The 26321-nt window shown below is 36.6% G+C and overlaps 1 protein-coding gene across 3 annotated transcripts in view; it reads left to right on the top strand.

Annotated features, from left to right (window-relative positions):
• Positions 1–26321, top strand: part of EFR3A (EFR3 homolog A) — a 114183-nt gene that overhangs the window by 62100 nt on the left and 25762 nt on the right. For all 3 annotated transcript variants that reach the window (XM_059165607.1, XM_059165605.1, XM_059165606.1), the window contains 6 exons: positions 5479–5646; positions 10396–10510; positions 11485–11536; positions 20749–20921; positions 21590–21665; positions 25573–25734. In XM_059165607.1, the coding sequence (XP_059021590.1) occupies positions 5479–5646; positions 10396–10510; positions 11485–11536; positions 20749–20921; positions 21590–21665; positions 25573–25734 (746 nt within the window). The remainder of the gene's footprint in view (positions 1–5478; positions 5647–10395; positions 10511–11484; positions 11537–20748; positions 20922–21589; positions 21666–25572; positions 25735–26321) is intronic.

Here is a 26321-nt window from a genome sequence, read left to right as displayed (position 1 = left end):
ATCATAATTACAGAGCCTGTCCAGCAAGAAGATCTACCAATTATAAATATTTGTGCCTCTAACATGGGAGTAGCCAATTATATAAACCATAATAATAAAATTGAAGAAACACATCTATAATAACACAATAACAATAGAGGACTTACTTGCTGCAGTGGACAGATCATTAAGCAGAAGACCAACAAAGAGACGGGCTTTGAATGATACACTGGACCAGATGGACTTCACAGATAGATTCAGAGCATTTCATCCTAAAGCAACAGAATACACATTCTTCTCCAGTGCGTGTAGAACAGTCTCTAGAGTAGATCACAGACTGTGTCACAAATCAGGTCTCAACTAAACCAAAATATTGGGATTATTCCCTCCATATTTTTGGACCACAGTGCTTTGAAGCTTGAACTCAATCACAGGAAGAAATTTGGAAGGAACACGAATATATGGAGGTTAAAGAGCATCATACTAAAGAATGAATGGGTCAACCAGGAAATTAAAGAAGAATTTAAAAAGTTCAAATAAATAAATTAAAATGAAAACACAACTATCCAAACTCTCTGGGATGCTACAAAGGCAGTCATAAGAGGGAAGTGTGTAGTAATACAAGCCTTTTCAAGAAACAACAAAGGTCTCAAATGCACATCCTAACCTTAAACCTAAAGGAGCTGGAGAAAGAATAGCAAATTAAGCCTAAACCCAGCAGGAGAGGAGAATTAGTAAAGATTTTGAAAGAATTAGTAAGATCAATAAACCCCTAGCCAGACTTATCAAAAAGAAAAAGAGAAAGGCGTTAAGTAAATAGAATTTTAAATGAAAAAGGAGAAATTGCAACCAACACCAAAGAAATACAGACAATTATAAGAATGTATTATGACCCAACTATATACCAACAAATTAGGCAATCTGGAAGAAATGGATGCATTCCTAGAAATGTATAAACCACCAAAACTGGAACAGGAACAAATAGAAAACCTGAACATACCCATTACTGGCAAGGATAGAAGCAGTAATCAGAAATCTCCCAATAAACAACAGTCCAGGGCTGGATGGCTTCCCAGGGAATTCTACCAAACATTTAAAGAAGAATTTGTATCCATTTTCCTGAAGCTATTTCAAAAAAATAGAAAAGGAAGAAAAAACTTCCGAACTCTTTCTATGAGACTAGCATTACCTTGATCTCAAAACCAGACAAAGACCCCACCAAAAAGGAGAATTACAGACCAATATCCCTGATGAATATGGATGCCAAAATCCTCACCAAGATACTAGCCAGTAGGATCCAACAATACATTAAAAGGATTATTCACCATGACCAAGTGGGATTTGTTCCTGGGCTGCAAGGGCGTTTCAGCATCCACAAATCAATCACCATGATACACCACATTAATAAAAGGACAAGAAGCATCTGATCCTCTCAATAGATGTTGACAAAGTACAGCATCCTCTCTTGATTAAAACTCTCCACAGAGGGATGGTGGAACATACGTCACTATCATAAAAAAATCATATATGAAAAGCCCATGCAAATAGCATTCTCAATGGGGAAGAACTGAGAGCTTTTTCATAGGGGAAGACGACAGGGATGTCCACTCTCACCACTGTTGTTCAGTGTAGTACTAGAAGTCCTAGCTTCAGCAATCACACAACAAAAAGAAATAAAAAGTATACTAATCAGCAAAGAAGTCAAACTAATTCTTCACAGATGACATGAGACTCCGGAAAACTGAAAAGACTCCACCTCAAAATTACTAGAACTCATACAGGAATGTAGCAAAGTGACAGTATAGAGCATTGATGCACAGAAATCAGTTGCATATATTTCTATATACTAACAATGAGACAGAAGAAAGAGAAATTAAAGAATCGATCCCATTTACAATTGCACCAAAAACCATAAGATATGTAGGAATAAACCTAACCAAAGAGGCAAAGGATCTGTACTCAGAAAACTATAGAACAGTCAAAAAGAATTTGAGGAAGACACAAAGAAATGGAAAAATGTTCCATGCCCATGGATTGGAAGAAAAAATATTGTTAAAATGTCTATACTTCCTAGAAGAATCTATACATTTGATGCAATCCCTATCAAAATACCATCAACTTTTTTCACAGAGCTGGAACAAATAATCCTAAAATTTGTATGGGACCAGTAAGGACCCCAAATAGCCAAAGGAATGTTGAAAAAGAAAACCAGAGCTGGTGGCATCACAATGCCAGACCTCAAACTCTTTTACAAAGCTGTAATCATTAAGACAGTATGATACTGGCACAAAAACAGACATATAGATCAAAGGAACAGAATAGAGAACCCAGAAATGGACCCTCAACTCTATGGTTAACTAATCTTTGACAGAGCAGGAAAGAATAACCAATGGAAAAAAGACAAAATGGTGTTTGGAACATTGGACAGCCACATGCAGAAGAATGAAACTGGACCATTTCCTGTCACCTTACCCAGAAATAGACTCAAAATGGATGAAAGACCTCAATATGAGACAGGAATCCATCAATCCTAGAGGAGATCACAGGCAGCAACCTGTTGTCCTTAGCCGCAGCAACTTCTTACTAGACACGTCTCTAAAGACAAGGGGGTAGCAAAGGCAAAAATGAACTATGGGGACTTCGTCAAGATAAAAATCTTTTGGGGCCCCTGGGTGGCTCAGTCAATGGGTGTCTGCCTTCGGCTCAGGTCATGATCCCAGGGTCCTGGGATCGAGCCCCACATTGGACTCCCTGCTCAGTTGGAAGCCTGCTTCTCCCTCTCGCACTCCCACTGCTGTGTTCCCTCTCTCGCTGTGTGTCTGTCAATTGAATACATAAAATCTTAAAAAAAAAAAAAAAAAGTAAAAAGCTTTTGCCCAGCAAAGGAAATGGTGGACAAAACCTAAAGAAGACCTGCAGAATGGGAGGAGCTGTCTTCAAATGTCTTATCAGATAAAGGGCTAGTATGAAGAATCTATAAAGAACTTATCAAACTCAACACCCAAAGAACAAATAATCCAGTTAAGAAATGGGCAGAAGACATTAACAGCCATTTCTCCAAAGAAGACATACATACAAATGGCCAAGAGGCACATGAAATAATGCTTAACATCACTGGGCATCAGGGAAATTCAGATCAAAACCACAGTGAGTTACCACTGCATACTAGTCAAAATAGCTAAAATTAACAACTCAGGAAACAACAAATGTTGGCAAGGATGTGGAGAAAGGGGAATCCTGTTATGCTGCTAATGGAATGTAAGCTAGTACAGCCATTTGGAAAACAGTATGGAGGTTCCTCAAAAGTTAAAATGGGGGGCCCAGGTGGCTCAGTCAGTTAGGTGTCTGCCTTCAGCTCACATCATGATCCCTGGGTCCTGGGATCGAGCCCCATGTCGGGCTCCCTGCTCAGTGGGGAGCCTGCTTCTCCCTCTTCCACTTCGCCTCCTTGTATTCCCTCTCTCCGTTTCTCAAATAATAAATAAAATCTTAAAAAAAAGACAAAAACAAAAAACAAGTTAGAGCTAACCTATAATCCAGTAATATTTACTATTAGGTATTTACCCCAAAGGTACAAATGCAGTGATCTGAAGGGACACCTATACCCCAATGTTTATAGTAGCAATATCCACAATAACCAAAGTATAGAAAGAGCCCAGATTCCATCAACAGATGAGTGGATATAAAAGAGGTGACAGGTATATACAATGGACTGTTACTGAGCCATCAAAAAAATGAAATCTGGCCATTTGCAAGGACATGGAAGGAACTAGAGAGTTTTTCTCAATCAGAGAAAGATAATTAGATGATTTCGCTTGTGGAATTTAAGAAACAAAATAGGAGCTTAGGGTAAGGGAGGGAAAAATGAAACAAGACAAAATCAGAGAAGGAGACAAACCTTAAGAGACTCTCAATCATAGGAAACAAACAGGGTTGCTGGAGGGGAGGTGGGTGGGTGGGAGAATGGGGTAACTGGGTGATGGGCATGTGATAGAATGAACACTGGATTTATATATAGCTGATAAATCATGAACTCTACTCTGAAACTAATAATACACTATAAGTTAATTAATTGAATTTAAATTTAAAAAATAACATGAAAAAGATTTTTGAATTCCAGTTATGTGCTAGGCATTTGGGAAGATATACATGCAGGAAACTTAGAGTTTACTTGAAGTTAGACAACTTTACCTAATGCTGTGTTCAGGGCAGGTTTGCTCACATTTCTTCAGAAAGCCAGGGATAGAAATTGGCTTGGTAAGAGCAAAATATTACATAGTCCATTTGGCTAGAATATGTGGTAGTGTGGAGGAAGTCAGAGAAATTTAAAATGTTAAAGTTGCAGCCAAATCATGGATGTAATTCTACAGTTGATTGGTATCCTTAGTTATTTAATGTAATCTTTATCAAAGATGTGCTGTAGGATAAATAATTCATCTGGCTGAAAAACATAGGACACTTCAGAAATAACAAGTGGTTACCAGCATTGTAGGCACACGGGAAAGAACTTGACCTTTGATGGCAGCACAGGAATGGGAATGTAAACAGGATTGGATAATGACTGAATATAGGGTTAACAAAGAGAAGGGACAGATCAGAGGTCAATTTTTTACTTGCATGTCCTTAGAAGAATGGAAGAGGCCATGATAGAATTACTAAACTTAGTAGAAGAATCTGGTTATGTTTTTTTTGCTTCAGAATCAAAATGGAAATACATTAGCTACTAAAATACTCTAGTGCTCATTCAGTGTCAGATAGGAGTGGGCATTTTGCATATGGACTTTTTATTATAATTTATCTCAAAGAGATGGAATCGGTTTAACTGAAAAGTTACTTAATCTGAAATATTAAATGAAGCAGATACTGCGTTGAATTATCACACTAGTGTCTCTTATGTATGAGGTACTATGTACTAAGCTCTCTATACATTTGAAGAAGTATTTGACCATGGCTGCCTGTCCTAGAGAAGATTGCAATTAAAAGTTGGAAGCAGAAGTAAAAAACACTGATAGTGTGACAAACAGGTGCAGAATATTTATAGAACTAAAAGCAGAAAACAAATTTCATTTACCTGAATCTGATAAATTGGCTAGTTTCTTTCTCATAACAGAGGCAAATTATCCCTTCATCTTCAAAAGATGCAAAATAAATTTCCGACATTATAGTGAGCTATGGTATTGTGATTCTGTGGGTTCTGATCCAACAAGCAAGTTAAATACTGTCCTATTACATGTCATTTTGAGTGGATAAGATTATATAGATGGAAAGTTTTGTAATTTTTATATGCAAATACACATTTTGTGTGGTTTGTACCAGAGGTTCAAATGGTCAGTTGCTGTGAGATGCCCAGTAAATGCTGGAATAGCTAGGAGACTTTTTACTTAGGGATTTCTCACTTACTTTTTTACGATTCTGGAAATATCCAAAAATCTCTGAGAAATGTGAGAATTGGTTTTGATTATATAACATTGGAAAAACTCATTTAGAGTTTTTTTACAGGACCCACAGTGCTGGAAGTCTTTAACACCCTCCTGAAGCATCTGCGTCTCAGTGTTGAATTTGAAGCAAATGATTTACAGGGGGGATCCGTAGGCAGTGTTAATTTAAACCCAAGTTCCAAAGACAATGATGAGAAGATTGTGCAGAATGCTATCATCCAAACAATAGGTGAGTAAGTTTCACTTTTTCAAACTATTTTGTGAAAGTGATTAAAAGAGCTTTTACTGAAAGTTACTTGTCTCTTAGAGTACATTCGTCAAAGGTGAATGATGGCTCAGACTTTTAAAAAACTTGATATTCTGAAACAAACGTAAGAGTAGGACAAAGAACACTGTATACCCTTCACTCAGGTTCATCTATTAATATTTTATGCCATTTATTTTATCATTTATGTTGTCTTTTCTTCTCCCTCCTTCTCTCCCATTTATCTGTGTGTGCATGTATGTATGTGCATGTGTACATATATGTGCATATATAAATGTATAGAAAGAGGTAGGTATATACATATATTCTCATTTTTTCCCTAAACCACTACATATGCATCATGGTCTTTTACCACAGAGAACTTTTCCAAAGAATAAGATTCTTACATAACTAGAATACAGTTACTAACATAAGTGAATTTCACATTGGCGTATTCATTAATCAGACTTCCATATTGCAGTTTTGTCATTTGACCTAAGAATTTCCTTTAGAGCATGTTTTTCCTTACATCCAGGATTCAGTCTGGGATCATAAATTGCATTTAGTTGTAATATTTCTTGAGTTCCTTTAGTCTGGAACATTTCAGTTCTGATATGGGAGTTTTTAGGAGCACCCTTTTAAAAAAAATTTTCCCTTTTAAAAAAAAATCCCTTTTTAAAAAAATTTTCCTTTAAAAAAAAAATCCCTTTTTATGAAAATTTTTCATTTGGGCTTGTCTGGTGTTCATTCCTGGCTGGATAACACTTAAGTGATAAAGTTCCTCTTGGGGTATTACATACAGAGAGGTGTAGAGTGTACTTTTACTTCTCATTGGTGATGTAAGTTTTGATCTCTCAAAGTGTTCTGTTTCTCTGTTGTATGGTTTCAGTTTTTATCCTTGCAAACAGTAAGCAGTCTCTGAGGATATGCTTTTAGACCATGTGGATATTCTGCTTTTCACCCATACCTCCCTCTGAGTTTAGTAACCATTTATAAATCTCTCCTGAACCTGTCTTTACCAAACTAATGTTGCAAATGGATGGTTTTCAAACTTGGCACTCCCTCCACAGCTGGCAGGTGGCACTTTGTGTTCTGCATGAGCAGGAGTCCCTTTTTCTTCCCTGTGTATGTATGTAGGAATGCAAGTATTTATATCTTTATTATTGATGCGAGCTTATGGACTTATTTTTATGCTTCATAATCCATTCTGTATTTATTATTCTATTTTGGTGCTGAAATTGTCCCAGATTGGGGAAGGGGGAGCTCCCATCCTTCATGTCTGTGTAATATCCTCCCTTTCTTCTGAGCACAACCTTACTGGTTTAAGCTGTTCGAGGCTCATTTTATATTTCCTGTCCCAGCCATGGAATCTCATTTCTCAAAGTGCTATGGTTTCTTTTACTGGGGGATGGTATTAGAAACCAAGTTGGGGGGACCACCACCTTAGGCTTTAATTTCACATTTTTTTTTTCTTAAAAGCATGGTTAAATTACAACAAAAGGGTTAAGAACGTTCTTTAAAAAAGAAAAAGCCATGAGAATTTTGGAGGGGAAATAAAATGATCTGACTGTATTAAAGTAAAATACAGATTAAAGTAAGCAAACTCCTGTTCCACTTTAACCTTCCCCTCCCAGTATCTTTAGAATATCCAGATCATGTTTTAATGGAATTATGATTGCTACAATAATTTCAAAATTGAGTATTATCTCTGGGGCTTAGTACCTAATTTCTAATGGTTGCTAATAGTTTTTGGTGCTAATGGTGCTAATAGTTTCTGCAAAAAATAGAGTCATGCATAAATTTATTTTGGAGCCCAGTTTGTGTCTTTTATCTGCATAACTTTCTTATGTATAGGCTACTTATTGTAATCATCCTTTGGAATATGTAATACAAAGTTTCTCTTCTTTATATTCTTTGTAAAGTTTTATGGATATGCATATATATATGCATGATACATCAGCATTCTACACTTACATATTGAATGTTTATATTCGGAAGGCCCCGTACTAGGATTTTGTGGTGCATGTAGTTCTCCCCTTGTTGGACGCATGTGGTTGATCTGGTTGGTGCCATACTTCTGTTTCACCTAGCTACAGTCTTATGTGCACAGAAATTATCCTCATGAGGGCAAAGCCCCATGTGTTTCTTACTTAGTACTGTAACACATAGTAGGTGCTTAAGATTTTTGGAGTGAGTGAAAAGACAAAGCATAATGGAAATCCAGTATTCCCATGGACTCTCAGTATAGCAGAGACATTTTCGATATTCCTTAAAACAATTAGACCTGTGTGTGGTACACCTAATTTTTATGGTGACTCAAATTTATTTGGATTATTTGTGGAATTTTTGTGATGTTTTAAGATAAGACATCAAATCAACTGTGCTTGTTTTCAGAGAATTAAATTGCTTTCATGACCTATAATTAATACAGTGGTACTCTTTCACTCTAGAACATTTAATTATTTTATATTTATTTATTTTAGTTAATATATTTTTATAATATACAATATAGATATAACAGGCTTAAGCAATATTTCTGTGACATAACACATTCAAAATAACATGTGAAAAATTAAAACATGAGAGAAAAGAAGGGCAGTGAGGCACAGTGAGTAAGATTTTTATGTAGTCACCCTTCTGATTTCCTCAGTATTTTAGAAAATCTCAGTACTCTGGTAGTTACTAGATCATGTAGATATCGCTAGGAGACTAGGGAGCAGCGCTGCTATGCCTTTGGCACTTGACAGTACAAGGCTATTGGCCAAATTCATTTTTTTAACAGTAATCAAGAACTTAGCCCCCTGCGGTATTCTTTCTTTCTTCGCAGTCAGGGTGAGGGGGGCTCTTCAGCACCTCCACTCAGTGGTTCAAGTACAAACATACAGAAAATAAATTCCCTTCAGGGCTCTCCTGGCAGTTGATTATGTTGGAAACCTATGCCTTCGTGGTAATAACTGGCTTGCTTGGAACAGAAAACCAGTGTCTAGTTTTGCATGGTGATTAGCAACATATCTAATTGGGTTCTTGCAAAGTTGAAAGTACCTTACAGGGAGGAAGGAGAGGTAATAATAATATAGGCTTTGGAAATGAATAGCCTTCACCTCAGGCCTAACTCTTAACTGTGTGGTTTTTTGGTTTGAGCTATTAACCTCTCTAATCCACATTTCCACAAGACGCAACTGAGGTTAATAAAAAATTGTTCCTAGACTCATATGGTTATTTTGAGGGTCCCAGTACAAAGTAGTTTCTTAACCCCATTGATAGTACTTCTGAAGTGTTAGAATAGTACGCTTTACGTGGATTGTGTAATGTTAGGATCATGAGATTTTTCATATGTTTGTGGCATAAAATTTTTATACATTGTTGAATTTGAGATGCTAATCTGTTGGAAATTTTGCATCTGTATTCATGAAAGATAGAGGTTTATAGTTTCCTTATTAAAAAAAAATGATCATGAGATTTTTGATTACAGAAGTGTGTGATAAGGGAAAGTGACTTTTATTCCCAGGTCCAATCAATGATAAATAGAACAGTTTGAGTTTGCATAGATTATTAATTCCAATCATAGAAGCTTAAGAGTTAAATTGAAAAAGTAATTTATTCTTAAATATTAAAAATGAGTTTTTTATAATGATCATATTGCATTTTGAGAAATGAACAAAATCAGCATAATTCAATACCTGTTCTGATCTTTCAAAGAAACGACAGTTTGGGGTTTGAGTAAGTGAAAATTTAATGTTCTAGATCTTCTAGACTAGGAAGTAAACCATTAAAGGCTAGAGCAGATAAATTTAAAATATCCAGAAGACATAAGAGTACGTGATAAAAATGATAAGTAAATAAGGTTTTGTGGTTTTTTTGCATTAGTTGAATAATACATTGAATTAACCCATTGGATTAGACAGTAAACCTGGCTCATTGTAATGAGATTTTACAATATTTCAGCAATTGAAGCCAAAATAGTGACCTATTTATTGGCCTATTCACCAAAATATGGCCCAATTTCTGACTTCCTTATCAGAACAAGAATTGGGGCTGACAATATGTGAAAAAGAGTTTCATCAGAAATGTTACTGAGGGGTTGATTTTTTTTTTCCCTTTTCTAATAGTCCAACCCAAATTTTTTATGGTTTGCCATATGCAAAAGATTTTTATAAATCTTATAAACCATCTGCAAAAGATTTTTAGACATGTATTATTTTATCAAGTATTAATCTGTTCTGTACATCTTATATATGAGTAAATGAACAGAAGAAATTAGAATATCTGTTCAGAGTTTTGTTTTTTGAATTTTTTAAAATTTAATACAGTTCAAATCACTGTGCCACGTTCATTTCAGCTCCTTCACTGCCAAACCTGGGGGCAGGGACTGCTTTAGTTTCTCTGTCTTTGTGATGACTGAGCTATAAAGGTATCTGCTGCACTGAGCTTTAAGACTTCATGTTATCCTTACTTCTCTTGATATGCCGGGTGTAGCATCCTTTCACCTGGCCATGAGCAGAAAGCCCATCATTTCTTCAGTTCAGCCAGGCATGGCTACAAGGAGCACAGGGGCGCATGCGGCCAGTAAGTAAGCTAACAGAAAAGGACTTTAGAGTTACGTATGTAACTTAAAGACACCATTTTACCACACATTGAAAGCTTTGGTTAAAAATCCATTATGATTGAGTATTATGGAAAAATAAAATTTCAACTTGTAAAATTTATCTTAACTTTTTCTTAATATTTTCATAGGATTTTTTGGAAGTAACCTACCAGATTATCAGAGGTCAGAAATAATGATGTTCATTATGGGGAAAGTACCCGTTTTTGGAACATCCACCCATACTTTGGATATCAGTCAACTAGGGTATGCATATGTAGTTTTCCTGGGCTCTCAAACTATAAATCTTAATGTAATCCTAGATTAAATTTCATCTTAATGTTGTAATATATTTTATTTTCTTTTTTTATGTTTTAATTTTTTAATCTTTTGTAATAAAAATCCTATGGAATCGTTTTTATGGCACTACATTGCTAAGCAGTTGTGTCAACATTGCTTTATTTTAGAATCAGTTTTCAGTATATTGTAAATTCTCAAATTTTCTGTGTCTTAAAATGACTGGGTTGAAGGTTTATTTGGCCTGGACATTCTCTTATGTATACATACATAAGGTAGAGTAAAGCTTCAAGTTTCCTATAAAAATCGTGTAGGAAATTTAAAATTTTAAACTTAGTTTTGCCAGAATGTTGACTTACTCCTAGAATTCTAGAACTGAAAGCGATTTTAAAGATATGTTTTGGCTCCCTCATTTTAAACATACTAAGGCTTTAGTTTAGAAATAATTTTGTGTGTTTTTAATTTCATAAAGAAATGATAGTCTTATTTGATTTATATTTCTATGACCACTAATTAAATAACCCTTTTCCATTTGTTAGTTTTTTTAAAAAATTGTCTGTATATTGATAAATGTAAAATAGATACTATGTCAATTATATTCATGGTAAATATATTCTTACGGCGTCTTTAAATTGGGGTTGTTTCGTTGTGTGTTCACGATTGAATTACTGAATTTTCACATCATTAAATTTGTAGATCTTTCTCTTTGAGAGCCAATAGCTTTTTAACTTTTTGTTTGAATTTTTGTTTGTTTCTTACATATAACTCTTAAATTCATATGAAATTGATGAGTATAAAGTGAGCCATGACTTTAGTTAGTATGGAAACAATCTATTTAATCAAAATGAATAGAATTTTAAAATCAACTAGTTATATAAGTAAATGAAATAATGTCAATGTTAATTAAGATCAATAAGATAATACTAATATTTTATATATCTTAGGGATTTGGGAACCAGGAGGATTCAGATAATGTTGCTGAGATCTTTACTTATGGTAAGTCATTTAAGATAAGTGAACTGGGTGTGGTGAAAAAATAATGAATACTGTTATGCTGAAAATAAATAAATTCATTAAAAAAAAAAAAAAGATAATTGAAGAATAGGGGCACCTGAATGGCTCAGGGGGTTGAAGCCTCTGACTTCGGCTTGGGTTGTGATCTCAGTGTCCTGGGATCGAGTCCCACATCGGGCTCTCTGCTCAGCAGGGAGCCTGCTTCTCCCTCCTCCTTTGCCTGCCTCTCTGCCTACTTGTGATCTCTCTGCCATATAAATAAATAAAATCTTTAAAAAAAATAAGATAAAATAAGTGAAGAATAAACTTACATTACTGAAGAGGAGCGAATAATTTCATGGTACCTGGTTTTTCTATATTGTAAGATGCTGTTTATGGTTAGCTTTTTTTCTATGGCTTATATACTTCAATATTTTATTCTTTTACTATTTATTCCTCACTTGTGTCATCTTACTTGATCTTCATAATGATTGACATATACAGCGGATAGAAAGTGTTATGTTTTATACAGAAAGATGCCTGGGCTCAGACACATGGAGTGGAAGGAGGGGTGGAGGTTCACCACGGACAATAAGATGAAGACTAGAATTTGGATGGGAAACCATTTTCTTTGTACAGATCATGCTATTTCCTTCATACACTGCCCAAATAATGACTTCTCCTTTTGAAAATAATTTAACTGTAAAGAGACAAAAAGGAAAAGCATACCTAAAATGTAAAGTCCTCTGGTTCTTTTACAGTAATCATTTTCAACTTTTATTTAACTATATCTTAACTATATCTAGTATAGCGCCAAGAACAAAGTAGGAGCTAATTATTTGGAATGTGTGTCCTTTCCAAATCTTTAGAGATCTTTAAAATTTCTTTTAGGAAATCTTTTTTGTACATGATCCCTTTTAAAAAAAAACAAGGTTTTATTTATTTGGGAGAGAGCATGAGAGAGAGTAAGCAGGCAGAACGTGGAGGGGTTGTGGATGGAGGACAGAGGAGGAAGCAGACTCCTTGCAGAGTGGGGAGCCCGATGTGGGGCCCAATCCTAGGACCCAAAAACTATAACTGAATTGAAGGCAGATGCTTAACCAACAGAGCCACCCAGGTGACCCCCCTTTTTTTAAAAATAAATATTTAATACCTAGGGATTTTGTGTTTCATAGTTAATTCTGGTTATGGTATTTGCTATACAGAAGTTTATAATATAGTCAGATTAATCAGTCCTTCATATGTATTTTATGCTTTTTTAAAAAATTTTTAATTTTTTATAAACATATGTTTTTATCCCCAGGGGCACAGGTCTGTGAATCACCAGGTTTACACACTTCACAGCACTCACCAAAGCACATACCCTCCCCAATGTCCATAATCCCACCCCCTTCTCCCAACCCCCCTCCCCCCAGCAACCCTCAGTTTGTTTTGTGAGATCAAGAGTCACTCATGGTTTGTCTCCCTCCCAATTCCATCTTGTTTCATTGATTCTTCTTCTACCCACTTAAGCCCCCATGTTGCATCACCACTTCCTCATATCAGGGAGATCATATGATAGTTGTCTTTCTCTGCTTGACTTACTTCGCTAAGTATGATATGCTCTAGTTCCGTCCATGTTGTCGCAAATGGCAAGATTTCATTTCTTTTGATGGCTGCATAGTATTCCATTGTGTATATATACCACATCTTCTTGATCCATTCATCTGTTGATGGACATCTAGGTTCTTTCCATAGTTTGGCTATTGTGGACATTGCTGCTATAAACATTCGGGTGCACGTGCCCCTTTGGACCACTACGTTTGTATCTTTAGGGTAAATACCCAGTAGTGCAATTGCTGGGTCATAGGGCAGTTCTATTTTCAACATTTTGAGGAACCTCCATGCTGTTTTCCAGAGTGGTTGCACCAGCTTGCATTCCCACCAACAGTGTAGGAGAGTTCCCCTTTCTCCGCATCCTCGTCAGCATCTGTCATTTCCTGACTTGTTGATTTTAGCCATTCTGACTGGTGTGAGGTGATATCTCATTGTGGTTTTGATTGGTATTTCCCTGATGCCAAGTGATATGGAGCACTTTTTCATGTGTCTGTTGGCCATCTGGATGTCTTCTTTGCAGAAATGTCTGTTCATGTCCTCTGCCCATTTCTTGATTGGATTTTTTGTTCATTGGGTATTGAGTTTGCTAAGTTCTTTATAGATTTTGGATACTAGTCCTTTATCTGATATGTCATTTGCAAATATCTTCCCCCATTCTGTCAGTTGTCTTGATTTTGTTAACTGTTTCCTTTACTGTGCAAAAGCTCTTGATCTTGATGAAATCCCAATAGTTCATTTTTGCCCTTGCTTCCCTTGCCTTTGGTGATATTCCTAGGAAGATGTTGCTGCGGCTGAGGTCGAAGAAGTTGCTGCCTGTTTTCTCCTCAAGGATTTTGATGGATTCCTTTCGCACATTGAGGTCCTTCATCCATTTTGAGTCTATTTTTGTGTGTAGTGTAAGGAAATGGTCCAATTTCATTTTTCTGCATGTGGCTGCCCAATTTTCTCAGTACCTTTATTGAAGAGGCTGTCTTTTTTCCATTGGACATTCTTTCCTGCTTTGTCGAAGATGAGTTGACCATAGAGTTGAGGGTCTATTTCTGGGCTCTCTATTCTGTTCCATTGATCTATGGGTCTGTTTTTGTGCCAGTACCATGCTGTCTTGATGATGACAGCTTTGTAATAGAGCTTGAAGTCTGGAATTGTGATGCCACCAACGTTGGCTTTCTTTTTCAATATCCCTTTGGCTATTCGAGGTCTTTTCTGGTTCCATATAAATTTTAGCATTATTTGTTCCATTTCTTTGAAAAAGATGGATGGTACTTTGATAGGAATTGCATTAAATGTGTAGATTGCTTTAGGTAGCATAGACATTTTCACAATATTTATTCTTCCAATCCAGGAGCATGGAACATTTTTCCATTTCTTTGTGTCTTCCTCAATTTCTTTCATGAGTACTTTATAGTTTTCTGAGTATAGATTCTTTGCCTCTATGGTTAGGTTTATTCCTAGGTATCTTATGGTTTTGGGTGCAATTGTAAATGGGATTGACTCCTTAATTTCTCTTTCTTCTGTCTTATTGTTGGTGTAGAGAAATGGAACTGATTTCTGTGCATTGATTTTATATCCTGACACTTTACTGAATTCCTGTACAATTTCTAGCAATTTTGGAGTGGAGTCTTTTGGGTTTTCCACATATAGTATCATATCATCTGCGAAGAGTGATAATTTGACTTCTTCTTTGCCGATTTGGATGCCTTTAATTTCCTTTTGTTGTCTGATTGCTGAGGCTAGGACCTCTAGTACTATGTTGAATAGCAGTGGTGATAATGGACATCCCTGCCGTGTTCCTGACCTTAGCGGAAAAGCTTTCAGTTTTTCTCCATTGAGAATGATATTTGCGGTGGGTTTTTCATAGATGGCTTTGATGATATTGAGGTATGTGCCCTCTATCCCTACACTTTGAAGAGTTTTGATCAGGAAGGGATGCTGTACTTTGTCAAATGCTTTTTCAGCATCTATTGAAAGTATCATATGGTTCTTGTTCTTTCTTTTATTGATGTGTTGTATCACATTGACTGATTTGCGGATGTTGAACCAACCTTGCAGCCCTGGAATAAATCCCACTTGGTCGTTGTGAATAATCCTTTTAATGTACTGTTGAATCCTATTGGCTAGTATTTTGGTGAGAATTTTAGCATCTGTGTTCATCAAGGATATTGGTCTATAGCTCTCTTTTTTGATGGGATCCTTGTCTGGTTTTGGGATCAAGGTGATGCTGGCCTCATAAAATGAGTTTGGAAGTATTCCTTCCATTTCTATTTTTTGGAACAGTTTCAGGAGAATAGGAATTAGTTCTTCTTTAAATGTTTGGTAGAATTCCCCCGGGAAGCCGTCTGGCCCTGGGCTTTTGTTTGTTTGGAGATTTTTAATGACTGTTTCAATCTCCTTACTGGTTATGGGTCTGTTCAGGCTTTCTATTTCTTCCTGGTTCAGTTGTGGTAGTTTATATGTTTCTAGGAATGCATCCATTTCTTCCGGATTGTCAAATTTGTTGGCATAGAGTTGCTCATAGTATGTTCTTATAATAGTTTGTATTTCTTTGGTATTAGTTGTGATCTCTCGTCTTTCATTCATGATTTTATTTATTTGGGTCCTTTCTCTTTTCTTTTTGATAAGTCGGGCCAGAGGTTTATCAATTTTATTAATTCTTTCAAAGAACCAGCTCCTAGTTTCGTTGATTTGTTCTATTTTGTTTTTTGTTTCTATTTCATTGATTTCTGCTCTGATCTTTATGATTTCTCTTCTCCTGCTGGGTTTAGGATTTCTTTCTTGTTCTTTCTCCAGCTCCTTTAGGTGTAGGGTTAGGTTGTGTATCTGAGACCTTTCTTGTTTCTTGAGAAAGGCTTATACCGCTATATATTTTCCTCTCAGGACTGCCTTTTTTGTGTCCCACAGATTTTGAATCGTTGTATTTTCATTATCATTTGTTTCCATGATTTTTTTCAATTCTTCTTTAATTTCCCGGTGACCCATTCATTCTTTAGAAGGATGCTGTTTAGTCTCCATGTGTTTGGGCTCTTTCCAAACTTCCTTTTGTGGTTGAGTTCTAGCTTTAGAGCATTGTGGTCTGAAAATATGCAGGGAATGATCCCAATCTTTTGATACCGGTTGAGTCCTGATTTAGGACCGAGGATGTGATCTATTATGGAGAATATTCCATGTGCATTAGAGAAGAATGTGTATTCTGTTGCTTTGGGATGAAATGTTCTGAATATATATGTGATGTCCATCTGGTCCATTGTGTCGTTTAAGGCCTTTATTTCCTTGCTGATCTTTTTGCTTGGATGATCTGTCCATTTCAGTGAGGGGAGTGTTAAAGTCCCCTACTATTATTGTATTATTGTTTATGTGTTTCTTTGATTTTGTTATTAATTGGTTTATATAGTTGGCTGCTCCCATGTTGGGGGCATAGATATTTAAAATTGTTAGATCTTCTTATTGGACAGACCTTTTGAGTATGATTTAGTGTCCTTCCTCATCTCTTTTAATAGTCTTTGGCTTAAAATCTAATTGATCTGATATAAGGATTGCCACTCCTGCTTTCTTCTGATGTCCTTTAGCATGGTAAATTCTTTTCCACCCCCTCACTTTAAATCTGGAGGTGTCTTCGGGCTTAAAATGAGTTTCTTGGAAGCAACATATAGATAGGTTTTGTTTTTTTATCCATTCTGATACCCTGTGTCTTTTGATTGGGGCATTTAGCCCATTAACATTCAGGGTAACTATTGAGAGATATGAATTTAGTGCCATTGTATTGCCTGTAAGGTTACTGTTACTGTATATGGTCTCTGTTCCTTTCTGATCTACCAATTGTAGGCTCTCTCTTTGCTTAGAGGACCCCTTTCAATATTTCCTGTAGAGCTGGTTTGGTGTTTGCAAATTCTTTCAGTTTTTGTTTGTCCTGGAAGCTTTTAATCTCTCCTTCTATTTTCAATGATAGCCTAGCTGGATATAGTATTCTTGGCTGCATGTTTTTCTCGTTTAGTGCTCTGAAAATATCATGCCAGCTCTTTCTGGCCTGCCAGGTCTCTGTGGATAAGTCAGCTGCCAATCTAATATTTTTACCATTGTATGTTACAGACTTCTTTTCCCAGGCTGCTTTCAGGATTTTCTCTTTGTCACTGAGACTTGTAAATTTTACTATTAGGTGGCGGGGTGTGAGCCTATTCTTATTGATTTTGAGGGGCATTCTCTGAACCTCCTGAATTTTGATGCTCGTTCCCTTTGCCATATTGGGGAAATTCTCCCCAATAATTCTCTCCAGTATACCTTCTGCTCTCCTCTCTCTTTCTTCTTCTTCTGGAATCCCAATTATTCTAATGTTGTTTCGTCTTATGGTGTCACTTATCTCTCGAATTCTCTCCTCGTGGTCCAGTAGCTGTTTGTCCCTCTTTTGCTCAGCTTCTTTATTCTCTGTCATTTGGTCTTCTATATCACTAATTCTTTCTTCTGCCTCATTTATCCTAGCAGTGAGAGCCTCCATTCTTTATTGCACCTCATTAATAGCTTTTTTGATTGCAACTTGGTTAGATTTTAGTTCTTTTATTTCTCCAGAAAGGACTTTTATATCTCCCGAGAGGGTTTCTCTCATATCTTCCATGCCTTTTTCGAGCCCGGCTAGAACCTTGAGAATTGTCATTCTGAACTCTAGATCTGACATATTACCAATGTCTGTATTGATTAGGTCCCTAGCATTCGGTACTGCCTCTTGTTCTTTTTTTTGTGGTGAATTTTTCCGTCTTGTCATTTTGTCCAGATAAGAGTGTATGGAGGAGCAAGTAAAATACAAAAAGGGTGGCAACAACCCCAGGAAAATATGCTTTAACCAAATCAGAAGAGATCCCAAATCATGAGGGGGGAGAAAGGGGATAAAAAGAGGTTCAAAAAGGAAGAAAGAAAAAAAAAGAAAGAAAAGAAAAGTATTAAAAAAGAAAACGAATAACGAAAAATATAAAAAAGAAAAAATATATATATTAGATAAAGTAGTTAAAAAACGTTAAAAAAGAAAAGGGTAAAAGTTAAAAAAAAATTTTACCAGAAGGCAAGAAAAAAAACAAAAAATGAAAAAGAAAAAAATTAAATTAACTGCAAGACTAAAAAAAAATCACAGGGAGAAAGCCATTAGTTCCGTGCTTTGCTTTCTCCTCCTCTGGAATTCTGCTGCTCTCCTTGGTATTGAAACCGCACTCCTTGGTAGGTGAACTTGGTCTTGGCTGGATTTCTTGTTGATCTTCTGGGTGAGGGGCCTGTTGCAGTGATTCTCAAGTGTCTTTGCCCCAGGTGGAATTGCACCGCCCTTACCAGTGGCCGGGCTGAGTAATCCGCTCGGGTTTGCTTTCAGAAGCTTTTGTTCCCTGAGCACTTTCCGTAGAGTTCCGGAGGACGGGAATACAAATGGTGGCCTCCTGGTCTCCCGCCCGTAGGAGCCGAGAGCCCGGGGCCCCACTCCTCAGTGCGCCCTCAGAGAACAGCGCCCAGTTACTCCCGTCTGCCTGACCTCTGGCCGCACTCCGAGCTCACTGAGCCTGTGGCTGGTTCAAGGTAACCCCGAGCTGTGAGCTTACTGTCAGCTCTGTCTCTGTAGCCGGCTCTCCCGTTCCAATACCCGCAAGCTCTGTGACACTCAGACACCCCTGATCCTTCTGTGACCCTGCAGGGACCTGAGGCCACGCTGACCCCACGTGGGCTTCGCCCCGGTTTAGCCTCTGGCGCGATATCCCTCAGTGGAACAGACTTTTAAAAGTCCCGATTTTGTGCTCCGTTGCTCCGCCGCTTGCTGGGAGCTGGCCCCTCCCCCTGGGGTCTATCTTCCCATCGCTTTGGATTCACTTCTCCGCCAGTCCTACCTTTCAGAAAGTGGTTGTTTTTCTGTTTCCAGAATTGCTGTTCTTCTTCTCTTCGATCTGCTGATGGATTTGCAGGTGTTTGCAATCTTTAGATAAGCTATCTAGCTGATCTCCTGCTAGCTGAAGTAGTCTCAGCCTGCTACTTCTCTGCCATCTTGACTCCTCCTATGCTTTTTTATTTTATCTTGTTTAAGAACTTTTGCCTATTCTTTTATTTAATTAATTTTAAAATTTTTTAATAAACATATAATGTATTTTTATCCCCAGGCATACAGGTATGTGAATCACCAGGTTTACACATTTCACAGCACTCACCATAGCACATACCCTCCCCAGTGTCCATAACCTTACCGCCCTCTCCTAACTCCCCTCCCCACAGCAACCCTTAGTTTGTTTTGTGAGATTGAGAGTTTGTCTTCCTCCCAATCCCATTTTCTTTCATTTATTTTTCTCCTACCCCCCAATCCCCTCACGTTGCATCTCCACTTCCTCCTATCAGGGAGATCTTATGATAGTTGTCTTCTCCGATTGACTTATTTCGCTAAGCATAATACCCTCTAGTTCCATCCACATCGTCACAAATTTGCCTATTCTTATGAGCACATTTTGCTTATATTTTTTTTTACAAAAGTTTTTAGAATTTGGCTTTCCATAGCTAGATACTTGAAGTTTACTTTTGTATGTGGTGTGAGACTTAGATATATTTTTAACTCTTCTAGGCAGGTATCAATTGTCCTAACCAATTTTCTTGCTCACTTATAAAATCACCTTGATCCTGTAATAAGTGCCCAAATATAAATACCCATATTTGCTTGTAACCCTGATATATAAAGACTCTCCACATGAAATTCTTTTGTTTCTAAGCCTTTTAATTAAACAAATACCCTGAGTAAATCATATTGTCTCTCCTAATTGTACCAGAGTCACCTGAATAAATGTCTTTGTGGTATGGTCAAAATGCTTAATAGCATATACATATATGTTCTTTAAAAGCTTTAAATTTAGAGGATAGGGATATATTCAGAAATGTCAAATCAAGTAATGAATAAAGTACAGATTTCCAGATTAAAAATGTATTCCTATTAACCCAAACTGCTTACTTTAAAAGAATAATTTGACAATTTAAGTTAAAAAATTTCAGTTCTTACCTATACTGTATTATTTGCTACCTAATACCTTGTGTCCAGTTAGTACTGACTACCTGTGCCACAGATTCTTGACCTCTCTGAGCCTCTTTTCTATTACAAAATGGAGATATACACTGATGCTCACCTCATAGGGATGTGGTAAAGAGGAAGTTAATATTCATACAGTACCTAGACTGTGCCTGGTGCACAGTAAATATGTGCTTTTATTAATTTTATTCTCTTTATTATGTTTTTGCAAATTAAAATCCTCATTAGTTTTTTTAAAAGATTTATTTATTTATTTTAAGGGAAAGCACTGTGGGGAGGGGTAGAAGGAGAAGGTCAAGGAGGGAGTCTTAAGCAGATTCCACACTGAGCATGGAAGCTGATGTGGGGCTCCATCTCATGCCCCTGATATCATGACCTGAGCAGAAACCACGAGTCAGACACTTAACCCGACTGTGTCACCCAGGTGTTCTAAAATCGTCATTACCTTATAATTTTCCTTCTTGTTTTTCATTCAGGCTTATGTTCATACTTGCTGTTCCTCTAAGTTTATGGTTTTTATAAATTGGTTTGTGAATTTTACTGAAGAAGAACTCATGACAAAGGCTTTTTGTTCGTTTTTCCTCCCCATGATCAGGTGACCTCTGGATACAAAGCAAAGACAATTGTTACTGCACTGCCTGGATCTTTTCTGGATCCTTTGTTATCACCATCTCTCATGGAAGACTATGAACTGAGACAGTTAGTCTTGGAAGTCATGCATAATCTCATGGATCGCCATGACAATAGGGCAAAACTTCGAGGGATCAGGTATTGGGCCATTTTGAAATAGATTTAGTGATAATGTTTTTAAATTCCCACATTAATGTATTCAAATACTGTAATTTTTTTAAACTAAGAGCTTTAAGTTTTATTCAAAGTTTTATTTATTGGGTATTAAATAGGGGTACCTGGGTGGCTCAGTGGGTTAAACCTTTGCCTTTGGCTCAGATCATGATCTCAGGGTCCTGGGATCGAGCCCCGCGTCTGGCTCTCTGCTCATCAGGGAGCCTGCCCTGTCCCACCCCTGCCTGCTTCTCTTCATACTTGATCTCTGTCTGTCAAATAAATAAATAAGATCTTTGGAAGGGAAAAATAATAATAATTGGTATTAGATAATTTATTACATTTTAAGATAGCATATGTTTGAAGATCATTTAATGTACTTTCGGAGGTCTCATCTACAAGTAGTTACTAGTTACATGAATTTTATTTTGATTTGTCTTTAAAGTTTGGAATGACAGGAGTCAAGATGAATTTATGCATTCCTTTTAATTGAGCTTGGTAATTTAGTAGTATCATTACATACAGGCTTATTTAAAATGCTCATTGAAATGTGTTATATTGTTCAAACTCCTAAGTATAACTATGATTTGCCTAAGAAGACATGATATTATAATTAAATGTGCTATTCATTAAAAATTATATGTTGTCTCTAGAATAATACCAGATGTAGCTGACCTAAAGATAAAAAGAGAAAAAATTTGTAGACAAGATACAAGTTTCATGAAAAAGGTAGGATGATTTTCTTAAAAATAAGGCATATAAGTTATAGCTGTTCAAATTGTTAAGTAGTTTCTATATTGATCCTGTGACTTTAAAAGGAAGCCATTGAATTTTGCGCCATTGGAAATCTGTCTGCCGTCTTTCGCCTTCTCACGTTACCACGATGTTCTTGACAGTGTCTCTTCCAGCCTATGTTTCAGCATTGGTGGATGGATGCTGCAATAGTTCTGAGTTCTTTTGAGTAAGAAGTTCCTGTAATTTCTGTCTTGCACTCCTCTCCACCCCAGGCGCACACACTGATTCTACTTTTAATGGTTTCAAGTTTTTGAAAATACTTATCACCATTAAATATATAAATATAATGAGTGTTTTATGTTTTTATTTTGTGTTTGGCATTGTTCTGTCATTATTTGGGATGTAAAGATGAGGTAGGCAGGATCTCTGCCCTTAAACATAATATGTAGCCAAATTTTCATTATGATTAGTTGAATTTTGTACGTCTGTTGGCAAGTGGCTGAATTTAGAAAATCATGATACCTAAAGTAATTTAGCATATTGAATAATCTTTCTGTGTATTCTTAATCCAAAGCTTGAGCACTAAGTATTTGCCAGATTCTGGCTCAGCATTGAGATATGGCAGTATCCACAACACACATGCCAGTTGGTATCAAGATAATCCCAGTCTTGGTGGATAAGTGAGCCTGGTCTTTAGGGTTGCAAGGAATAACAGATAGAGAGCCCCATAGGAAGACAGGTGCAGATATCTATAATCTGTTTTCTTTTTTGGCTCATTACTAGACCATGATTTGTCCCTGTCACCATCTTTTATTTTGCTCTATTACTATTGATTGCTGTGTTTCAAGTTAATGTCCCCACACTTTCAAAACTTCATTTGAAAAATGATTTATAAAATAACATTTACTAAATTAATGTGAACAAAATACTTCTTTAAGTTTGGCTCTATTGTGTATGAAAAAAGTGGTTAATAAATAGGGCAAAGGAATTCTAGCTCTTTCCAACTTTTATTTTTTTCAGTATTCCTTTATATTATCCAGTTAGTGAAAGAAGTTGTTTCTCATAACTGAAGAACTTTAATCATGATTAGTAGAATGAAATTTGAAAACTCACTGATAACTAACTTGTAGGTTTTGACATTATATAATGACATTAAGTGATACTGAATTTGGAGACTGGATTCATTTTATTTTATCTGGTATGACAGTGATAGAAATAATCCTTCTCTTTCCTTAATTTTGCTAGCCAACTAATTTTAAAAGGGTCCAGTTGAACCAAAATATTGGACTATTATTCCATGTTAAATTTTAAATTCTTGAAGTTGTTCTCTGAATTTGTTATCCTTCGATTTTATAATTTGAAATAACTGGCTAAGCATTTGTTACTGTTAGTATAAACTACTTCTTTTTGGTATGTTTTTCTTTTGGTGCAATCTGTTCATTTTTTTAAAATCAAATTTTATCTTTATAATTGGACACCCTTTTTCATTTACATTCGAATTTATCCTATCAGTCAAAATGCTGTTTGGTTTTTTTAGGCAACTTTAACTGGCACCTTATGGAAATTTCAGCAAAGACCTAACCAAAAAAAAAAGTTGGGGTTCTGTAGTCAGGGGATGATGAACTGCCCTTTGGATAGTACTACCCAGCCTAAAACTGCTCCATCTGAATGTTTTAGGGATATCTTAGACACCAGGTCTCTGTTTGAAAGACTGTCCTGGCAGGAGGCCCTCACCGTTTGCACTGGGAGGTGCTCCTTCACATCTTCTTTTCTAAGGAAGCTGTACTGGCAGGTGCAGGGGAAGCCGCTGCTGCTCAGTTTCTTGTGTCTCACCTGGGGGGGCTCCTCTCCCAAAGCTATAATCCTCACAGAATATCACCAGATGAAAGGGCTCTTGTTAACAGTCTCAGCAATTCAGGGAATCTCTTAGCAAAAAAAAAAAAGTACCAATTATTATGAAATACAGAATGCATGGGTTATTTAATTACTCTGAAGTGAATAATGGTGTAGGTCCCCCACATGCCCAGCCTCTCAACAGCTCCATGTCATCCACAGCAGGTAGTCATCCCCGTGCGTTCATGAAAATGGACTCCTTTTTTCCTTTACAGTTTGCCACCTAAGTGTACATCTATCGATCCCTGAACAATACAGTGTAGTTTTGTCAGTTTTTGTATTTTGTGTGAAAGGAACCATATGTTACATGATCTTTTATGTTTTCTTTCATTTAGCTCTATTTTGGTGAAATTTATTCATATATGTAGCCGTATAGTATTGCATAACACGAATATACCACAAGCTATCCGTTATCCTGCTGGGGGCATTTGAATTGTTGCAGACAGGCTGCTGTGAATATTCTTGTACACGTAGTGTACTGCATGTAACTCCCATTTCTCTAAGGCCTACAGGAGAGGCATTGGCAAGTAATGGGTTTTTCAGATTTATTAGACAATTCCAAACCACTTTGTGAAGTCATCACACCAACTTACACTATATCATTATAGTAAGATTTTAATGCATTATAATTATATTTATTATAATAATTTATTTATAATTATATTTATTATAATATAATATTATAATTATATTATATTATAATGTATTATAGTTAGATTTTAATGTTGTCTAACCTGATGGGTATGTATGTAGTAGGTACAAAATCAACTTGAATTACTTAAGGGACCTGACATCTAAACTCCCATGTGTGCAAGCTTTAATGTTAATACTGTTTAGGAACCATAGGATCCAAGAATAGGGTTGGAGGGGGCCCAATACAGAGACCATTGTTACACACCCAAGTATAGAACCATTTGGGAGAAGCAAACTCTGGATTCAGAAGACTGTGTTGGTCTTGTTCAGTCCTTTCCCCTAAAGTGAAGAAGGTGAACCTGCTGAGAAACAGGCCCAGGGGGTTAAGCTGAAGTCCCTCCACATATGAGTGAATAGGCCCCTAGCCTTAACCCTGCCTGCATAGTAGAATCACCTGGGGAGCTTTGTGCTTCAAAAATACTTGGGCTTCACCACTAACCAGCTAAATCATATTGAGGGTGGGCAGAGGTGCGGAGGTGTCCTGGTGGTCATTCCAGCTGATCAATGATTGTAGCTTACAATTAGTGATGAGAACCAATGCAAGAGGTTGATTTAATTACCACATAGTAATTAACCACATAAAGTCACATAGTGACTTTAAATGGAGAACACATTTTTATTTCTCTTAGTTCTCACTTAGTAGTTGGACCTGTACCTTGGAATGCTTTGGAGGAAAGGCTTTTCCTTTCTGTGTTAATATATTTAGATTAGTTTGGTTTGGGGGAAACCTTTTGCAGTCCCTGGAGTATCTCTATAACCGCTCCCTTGCATAAGGCTTTAGGCTTGCCTTTGGTCACTATAGCCCAAGTATAGTGGAACCTGCAGGTGCCCATCCCTGGACAGCTCCTCACCCACCTCCCAGGAGATTGCCTCCAAAGGCAGGAAAGCCTGACTACATTTCCCCTTAGCCAAATGTGTGTTTTGTTATCATTGCCAAAGCTGTATTGCAGAAGTATCTCCCATAACTCTGCCAGCCATTTCAGCCTTTTCCCAGATCAGTCTATAATTAATTTGCTTTTGTCTTTTCAGATGATCGCTAAAAGCTTTTCATTGTTTACACTGGAACTCTCAGCTGCTATTTTTATTTATCGTTCATGCTTCAATTCTGTCTTAGCTGTTGTTGTATATATTAGCATATTTATTGATGTTGATAACTTACAATACAATTTGGCCATCTGATTATTAGCTTAGGTTTCTCTTCCATGCTAAGTTCTGTAATAAGAGTTGCTTTGTAAGAGGTTATATGTGTATGAAATCTGCCTGTACTACTTTTAAAGCAAAAACCATCTTTTTTCAATGTTACTTCCCTTTTCAGAATGGGCAACAATTGTATCGGCACATATATTTGGGCTGTAAAGAGGAAGACAATGTTCAGAAAAACTATGAACTACTTTATACTTCTCTTGCTCTTATAACTATTGAATTGGCCAATGAGGAAGTGGTTATTGATCTCATTCGATTAGCTATTGCTTTACAGGTATGCTTTTGTCCACTTTCAGTGAAAAAACCTTTTTTTTAATGAACTGGACACCATCTTTAAAGTGGTTTTACCTTTATCCAAGAACATGAATTTTAAAAGGGAGGTGCCTAGTGTTAAATAGAAAAATACTTCAGGTTATGATCATACTTATTGTTTTAACAAATACCGAGTGACCATCAGCTATGTGTCAGATTTTCTCAGAGCCCTGGGAGTACTCTGAAGAGGGGCAGCATGGCCCCTCCACCCATACTCTCAGTCTAGTGAAGAAGAGGGTCGTTACATAGTCATTACATATGTAGCTGTCTCATTGGGGTGTGCAAAGAACAGTATGTGATGGGACCATATGTCATATATATATTTGAGTGCAAGATATATATATGTACATGTGCATATATATATATATACACATGTGTGTGTATATTTGTGTAACCCCCCCCACCCCTCCCAAAAGACTTTCCTAAGAAAGAGCTATTTGAGAGCTTGAACTCTCCTGTAAATGGATATTTATTATCCTTTCAGAATTCTTTAAAAAACAACTTCTTAGAAGGTAACATTTTTATCAGCACTTCAAACGCCCTATAGTT

The sequence above is a fragment of the Mustela lutreola genome, chromosome 3 (assembly GCF_030435805.1).
Source record: "Mustela lutreola isolate mMusLut2 chromosome 3, mMusLut2.pri, whole genome shotgun sequence".
NCBI classification, from domain to species: Eukaryota; Metazoa; Chordata; class Mammalia; order Carnivora; family Mustelidae; genus Mustela; species Mustela lutreola.
Note: the sequence above shows the minus strand (reverse complement) of the source record. Positions and strands in the feature narration are given on the sequence as shown.